Source organism: Adiantum capillus-veneris, chromosome 7, assembly GCF_014529385.1.
Source record: "Adiantum capillus-veneris isolate H3 chromosome 7, ASM1452938v2, whole genome shotgun sequence".
Taxonomy (NCBI): Eukaryota; Viridiplantae; Streptophyta; class Polypodiopsida; order Polypodiales; family Pteridaceae; genus Adiantum; species Adiantum capillus-veneris.
The window spans coordinates 73,879,338-73,886,568 of record NC_140937.1 but is presented as its reverse complement, the minus strand read 5'-3'; the positions used below and the strand labels follow the sequence as shown (position 1 = coordinate 73,886,568).

The 7,231-nt window shown below is 41.5% G+C and overlaps 1 protein-coding gene and 1 pseudogene across 2 annotated transcripts; both read left to right on the top strand.

Moving 5' to 3' along the window:
• The first annotated feature begins 4,003 nt into the window (after positions 1 to 4,003).
• On the top strand, positions 4,004 to 4,669 carry LOC147454058 (GDP-L-galactose phosphorylase 1 pseudogene; annotated as a pseudogene).
• A 10-nt stretch (positions 4,670 to 4,679) lies between these two features.
• On the top strand, positions 4,680 to 6,515 carry LOC147454057 (uncharacterized). Of its 2 annotated transcripts, XM_086516055.1 has the most exons (6): positions 4,680 to 4,818; positions 5,114 to 5,235; positions 5,430 to 5,518; positions 5,665 to 5,820; positions 5,930 to 6,072; positions 6,190 to 6,515. In XM_086516055.1, the coding sequence occupies exons 3-6, from the start codon at positions 5,433 to 5,435 to the stop codon at positions 6,321 to 6,323; spliced, it is 519 nt and encodes a 172-aa protein (XP_086372181.1). In that variant the 5' UTR covers positions 4,680 to 4,818; positions 5,114 to 5,235; positions 5,430 to 5,432; the 3' UTR covers positions 6,324 to 6,515. The 2 variants fall into 2 exon arrangements, with proteins under 2 accessions (XP_086372181.1, XP_086372182.1); XM_086516056.1 differs by lacking the exons at positions 4,680 to 4,818; positions 5,114 to 5,235 and having other exon boundaries at positions 5,249 to 5,518.
• Positions 6,516 to 7,231: the final 716 nt, after the last annotated feature.

Below are 7,231 nucleotides of genomic sequence, written 5' to 3'. Positions count from 1 at the left end.
ACTTCTTTCTTTTTCTCCTCTTGTTGTAGCCTATAACAATCACAGTATGGGTAAAGGCTCTTAGAGCTCACACAGAGTAGAGAGATACAGGATAGCATCCTCACATAATAGTGCTAAATTGATGGCCCACATTTTTGAATTTGAATTCTCCTCATATTGTCCTTCGTGTGTGTGTGTGTGTGTGTGTGTTTGTTTGTTGAGGTGCAAATGCACAACCCTAATGGTGTAGGATTAGGTTGCACTAGGTTTGCAAGCATACACACATAGCATATAGATGAGGCATGTGCATGCAGAGGGAGAGATATTGTGTTTGAAATGCTTGTCTTAAGAATGTGTTAACTTTTTGGTCAACAACTGTCTGTTGGCTACAATTGACTTGCAACCGGCTCGGGCTAGTTTTCCATGCAAACAAGCTAGTCCAAATTTAAATAAAACCAAGGTGACCTCAAATCTAGCAACAAGATATATGAGAAATTTAACTAGGATAATGAGCTGGACAAGATTTGACAAGATGTGCTAGATGATGGATTTGTATGGTTGCCATACACATCAAAAGATAGTGCTTTTACATAAGAGAAGAGAAAAGGCACAACCATCAAGATTTGTGATGTGGTCGTGCATGCAGATGCCATTCACAGAGGTGGTGGATACTCTATTTTCATGGCAAGAGATGTTTTGTATGCAGCCTAGTTTCCTACAATGCCCAAAACTATAGCAACCAGTCTACTTTATTCTTCACATACTAGAGCAAGCCCTTGGTGGCATCTGTAGTCTATTAAATCATGGCAAAAGGAATATGCAGGACCAAAGCCTATGTTTTGATTAGAGAACTCAATACAAGAGAACAAATATATGATCTAACAATGTGTGGCACTCCTATAAAAAGATCTAAGCTTAGTATTAGTTTGATGACTCTTTCTTTCAGACTTATAGACACTATATGTAGAAGAGATACATGAACATACAATCACATATGTCATAAAATCTAATATCTAACCAACCCAAATGATTTTCTCATATTAAACTGATAATTTAATGTGGGAGAATAAACAGGAACAAGGGTTAGAATACAGACATACGCTTTCAGATCTATCTCAACACGGGGCCGATGGTAAAGGGGTCCAAATGAAAGATGGTATGTCAAAGAGCAAGGCTACAAAATGTGCTCGCTACAAACAACATTTTCAACTTCCATAAATTACTTGCTATGTAATAGAAATGGCCTATGAACTTTGAAAGTAGCGGAATTAGGACATTAGGTGAAGCACTTTTGAGAGATTACTTTATGAGCACAGCGGGTGAATTTAATCGGTGGTAGCAACATAAACATTGTAATTAGTTAACTTGGCACGAACAATACTTTTGCAAGAGAGAACATGACAATAGTTGAGGACCGGATTCATATGGATCCGGTCCCCCCTCCAATAGGCATTTGTATTATAGTTTCTCCCACCAAGAGAGACTTGATACAATACAATCTTTGTGTTCCTTGTGACCTAGGTGATGCAATGAAGATGGAAAGATTCATGCATCACAAGCATAACATAAACTTTGTAGAAAGCATTAACTATCCCATTCCTCAGTCCCAAGGCCTCAAACACCTTCGAAGGTGGAGAGAGCTAGCGGGGAATGAGGGTAGGGAAGAGGAAGAAGAAACATTCCATAGGAGAAAGAAATAGTTCCTCACTTATCACTACTCTTCTTGCTAGCATACATAATAGCATAGCAATGAATATGGAGAAGATGGCAAAGCTTAAGCATTGAAGCATGGCTCTTGGTTGGATTTGCATTCCATAGCCAAGAGTGTTGGTGTAGGCTCTCACTTCTCACAAGCTTGGAGAAGGAGGTGGAGTTCCTCAACTTTCACCAAGTGAGAATGGATCCACACAATGAGTGTGTGTGTGGTGTATATCCCCCTAGCACCCCCCCTTCTTGATTTGGGTGAGTGGTAGCTTTTTCCATCAAGCTTATTGGACCCCTCTCCCCCTAGCCAATCACATGCAGCATGCAGTCAAGTACATGGGTAGTCTTTTGACAAGTGTCCTCCTTACCTCTTAGACAGAGAGAGAGCTTGAAAATATCTAGATATTTTTTGGATGGAAGTAGAAGCTCATTGGACCCCTGTTTAGCACAACCAATAGCATTCAAGCACACCATGTCGTTAAGCTTAGTGAGAGTCTGACATGTGTCCCATGTGTCCTTTTAGAAAAGAGGTGCCCTTTGGGTGAGTGGAAGGTTAGGTCAAAGATTCCCCTAACTTTGGGACTTTCATGCATAGGAAGCTACTCAAGCAACTTCCTCATTAAGTTTGTAACTTCCTCATTAAGTTTGTAGGGTCCCTAAATTTATAAGGCCAAGGGCCTATATAGGTGGTGATGAGCATGTTCAGTTCCCCTGTCCTTTCAAGTTGCTATAAGTATGAATACTCATTAACCTTTAAATTGCAGTTCTAGGGGACATCTTAGAGTAGTCACATCCCTATTATGCCTTGATACATCCCCCTAGCCTCTTGAAGCAATGACTTGAATAATCATATGATTAATTGATTTGCATATGTCAACGTTTTGCAAATCTGCCATCAACAAAAAAATCCTGCTACAGTAGTGTTCACAGAAAATCCACCTTCAGTGTAATTTTGAAGGATAAAAATTGAAACTTCACGGCTAGTTTGGAGGGTCACCTTGATGGAAACCGGCTAAAATTTGAAGATTTTAGTGTAAAAACAGATAAAATCCCTAAAATTTTGGAGGGTCCTTGTGCTCACTATGAACTTCTACCCTTGTCCTTCACCTTTGTCTTCTGGGACCTACATCCTCCATAATTTAGTGAGATGGCTAATGTAGCTCCCATCTACATGGTCATCTCTTTAGAGCGCAAGCATAGGCTCTCCTAGCTCCAACTCCTCTCTTCTTCTCTACGCTATCAACAACATAAATAGCTCATTTTCTTCTTATTGTTATACTCAAGGATTCCCACCTTAAGGACTTAGTTTGTGATGCTGATGAGAAAGAGCTTTGTGCTAAATGCCCTACAGTAGATAACACTTTTATTAAAAATAATGTTCTTCCAAAAACTTGTCAAACCTACGTATGAGAATCAATAGAGGTAAATTGACTAAATTTGAAGGTTTTTGCACTATAATCCACTTTTTTTCCCTAAAATTTGTAGGTTTTTTCACCATCAAATTTAAATCTAGGGGCAAATTTTAATTGTAGGAAAACCTAGAACACCTTGGTTTTTTTGAGCCCAAGAACTTAGACAGTGGCCGGACACAAGAAGTGCAAAACCTGCGGACTTAAAGATTATGCCTATTCCGAAGATTTCGAGCAACTACAGACAAAATCCCTACGCTCTGTATCTCTCGACAGTGCAGGGCTGGAGGAGCTATGTTTAAGCCCACTTTTGCACAGATCTACGCTATGAAACATTGCAAGAGGTGATCTACTGCCCAACCTACGCATCCTCACTATAACCACAAGTGAGTACGAGAGACACTCCAATATTGTATTAGAGAGGCTGGATCAGTCTGCAGCTATTGCGAGCTCAGCGACCAGCCGTCGTGATTAGGCTCTACGACGACTGCCTCTGGTCATGGGCTTAGCACCATGAAGATCCCTTTCAACAGCTCCCGAGAATGCAGCCCATCTCTATTAACGAGACTTCTGCATCATCATCATCATCGGGCGCAGCAGAAGCCACGATATGGGGGAGGTGCAAGAAGCTAAGACGAAACAGCAACACAATTTTGTAGAAGCTGTATGGGTTGCCTTAAATGGCAAACAGGTATGTGGGAAATGTGTTAAGATAGAGCTTTGCAGGCAAGGAGGACCAATGAAAAACATACCCAGTCAATCTTGCGTAGTCAGGGCTATGAATCCTCTTGCTCACATGCATCATCTTCATCGTCAGCGGCGGCGGCAGGGATAATCCCTTGACTTTATTGCCTCTCTCACTCCTGCCTACTTCTCTTTGAAGAGGTGTGAGTGAGTGAAGGGCCAGCATCATGCGGACAATTCAGTGTGTCGAAATTGTTCTGTCCATTAATCAGTATGATGCTGAGAATGGGAAGGACCCTCTTGGTAATTGCTGTGCCCCAGGATCTTCCCTGCCTTTGTTTAAGTTTCCAAGAAGGCTCTGTTTTCCTCCTGGTGATGAAAGCTGTTCCAAGACTGAGGATCTTGATTGGCAGTAGTCCTCTGAGTTTTTGGACTTGGTGATTCTTGCACAGTGGGAAGATCGTGCTGCACGGGGTCTTTTTCGATACGATGTTACTGCCTGCGAGACCAAGGTCCTCCCTGGGGAGTATGGGTTCATTGCTCAGCTCAATGAGGGTCGCCATTCAAAAAAGCGACCCACAGAGTTTAGAGTCAATCAAGTTCTTCAGCCTTTTGACCCTTCAAAGTTCAACTTCACCAAAGCAGCAAAAGAAGAGCTTCTGTTCTGTGTCAAAAGTGGAGTTTCTCATGAAGGAGAATTTTATCCTGAAGCACCTGTGGTTGAGGGGACAAATGCTATAATCATTAATGTCAGCCCTATTGAGTATGGGCACATTCTTTTGGTTCCGAAGATCACAGCACGAATCCCTCAGAGGATTGATGAGGATTCTCTTCTCCTTGCGATCAACATGGCGGTTGAAGCTAAAAACCCGTTCTTCCGATTGGGCTGTTAAACATCTGTGAGAGCCACAACAGATGTTTAACAGCCACAACAGATGCTTTTCTAATTTCTTGATCGTCACTGCATCGAGTACAACAGCCAAATACTGGACTTGAGCGAGCTCGAGTCTGTCTATGACTTCTATCTCCCCATCGACTTCAGGTATGTGGTTTTGATGGAATTTTGCCTTTGTAGAAGCAAAACTGCCTTGGAACATTTGTCATGTTTCCACATGATATTGTTAATGGGTTGCACACACTGCGAAAGCAAACCATCCACCCTATGGTTTGGACTGTCCTACCTACACTTCCATAGGCCGCTTCGTGAATGGCTACATGATCCTAGATTACCTTGGTGGGTCTGGTGTGATTGTGGCAACATTGCCCCCAAGTGGAATGTGATGATGGATTATGTATGTGTAGCATAGACATGTAATATCTATCAATTTTGAATGCAGAGATATGTGTGGGTATATGGACCCATTTATGTTACTGTAAATTTATATGCTCGGTGTTGATGATGCATCCCTAAAATCAGGGCTTCCCCTCATCCCCATCCACTCAGATCCCTGAACAAAAGGTATGAAGCTCTTGCATGGTGTCAATTTCGCTTCCGCCGCCTCTAGAATCCAAGTGTATGCTGGATGTGCATTCTATGCTTGATTCATGAGTGCATGTGCATGCTTTGCGAAGGGATTCTAGAACAAAATTATCTCACGGGTGTTGCATCTCAAGGTTATATGAATTCTCAACTTTTTGAAAGAGAAATTGCAGAGTATGGGCATTTCTAAGATAGTGGATGTGTTGGGTATTGACCAAAGTGAGTTGGAGGAAGCTTTTCAAGATGTGATGCACAATCACAGGTGAATTTTGTGAAGCAATATAACGCTTCAACGCACTGAAATTTGTCTCAAACTACGTCTTGTGCTTTTATTGGACATATTAATAGCCCTATTTGTGTATTTATGATACATTCCTTTTCAATGGAAAAATTCTGTGTGTGTTACAGGATAGCCTCCCGACTACAAAAAATTGCACTTGCTTTGCGCACTGAGCATGGTGGCGGGATATGCACTTTGAAGCGCATCCCAGATTATGCAGAGCTTAAGAGAGAGCTAGAAAACCTTCCTGGTTATAGTAGAAATGCTGCCCGCACATTTTTAAGGCGTGTGATGTCTCTTTGTCTTGTTTTGCTTATGCGTAGTTGTGTATGATACTGGAACTTGCTCTTATATTTGGTTTGATGTGTGCATGTGCCATGGTGAAAATAACAGGGAGATGCGGAGTGTATGGCCTGGTGCTCATCCGGATTTTGGGATGCGCACAAGAAATACGGCCAAGCATTCGCATTTGCTGTCATCTAGTAAGGATGGGCCAGATGCAACATCCAATCTAGTGGAGATGGGACAGGATGCTGGTATGTTAGTAGCACTGGTTTTATGAACTACTATAAAACTACATGCGCGATACTGCCTGCGCTGTTGTCATTTGATTCTTTATAACATTGTCATTTGTATCAATGATAATTTGTCAGGATTGGATGTGAGAGACTTGGAGTTGGCTCTTCTGGAGCTTTCATATCAGCATGCTCGCCATTATCGAAATTGCCCAGGAGGCCGAGAATGCGAGTTTGCAAGGGTAACCCCTTGTGGTTTGGTTGTGGAGTAGCAGGTGGAATTTGCAGCTTACATTGTGGGTTGATGTATGCGATGGGGAGATTTCTTGTGGATCTTCACTATTGCATGTGGGAATCGTCTTGTATTGAATTCTAGTGTATGACCACTATTTTATAAGGCCAAAGGCTTTATAAGTTGATTGTGAGCCGGGCACAATACATCCGGCCATAGTTTTGTGTGGGTGTGTAGTGGTTCATGTTACTTGTGAGTCATGTCTCTTGTTGTGGATTGTTCCAAGTGCCATGGGTTGATTGTTTGATTGATTATTTAAAAGTGTGGATTTCACAGGTTGTAGGATGAGGACTTTCACTAGAAGGTAGGGCTGTTGAGGTAATTTTAGGAGAGACATTGAGTAGCGTTAGGAGGATTACCACGTTTTGTTAGGAAGTTACTAGATGAACTACTATGTCATATCTTTGAGTTGCTAGATGTATTACTAGCTTCCAAACACATCTCAAACTAGCAAGTGAGCTTGAACTCTCTTGATTCATCTAGCAACTATCTTACCATATAGCTACTCAACTTACTATATGATAAGAAAATTGCTACTTGATGCATCTAGGAGTATTCTCACAATTACTAGTTTGCACTTTTGCTAGATGTGTGTATTGAAACTAGTAAGATATCTAGCAATTATATATTTTTCACCATATGGTAAGCTGTCCAAAGCTCCTTGTGACACTGCCAGAGTGGATTTCCCGAGAGCTAGTTTAATGGTTATTTTCTTGCATGCCCCCTGATCGTACCCCACATAGGGTAAAGGAGTCAGTTTAGAGACAAAAGTTTTTGACTCCCAGGTTAGACACATATCCACCCGCAATTTAGAGATAAAAAATTCGGAATATTCATAGAATCTTGCTATGTGTCATGTTGTGATTTGCTGAAAAGTGTACCATTACT

Coding starts and splice junctions, on each gene's coding strand:
- LOC147454057 (XM_086516055.1), top strand. CDS start 5,433: ATGGGCATTTCTAAGATAGTGGATGTGTTGGGTATTGACCAAAGTGAG. Junction 5,519..5,664: donor GATGTGATGCACAATCACAG/GTGAATTTTGTG, acceptor TGTGTGTTACAG/GATAGCCTCCCGACTACAAA. Junction 5,821..5,929: donor GCTGCCCGCACATTTTTAAG/GCGTGTGATGTC, acceptor TGAAAATAACAG/GGAGATGCGGAGTGTATGGC.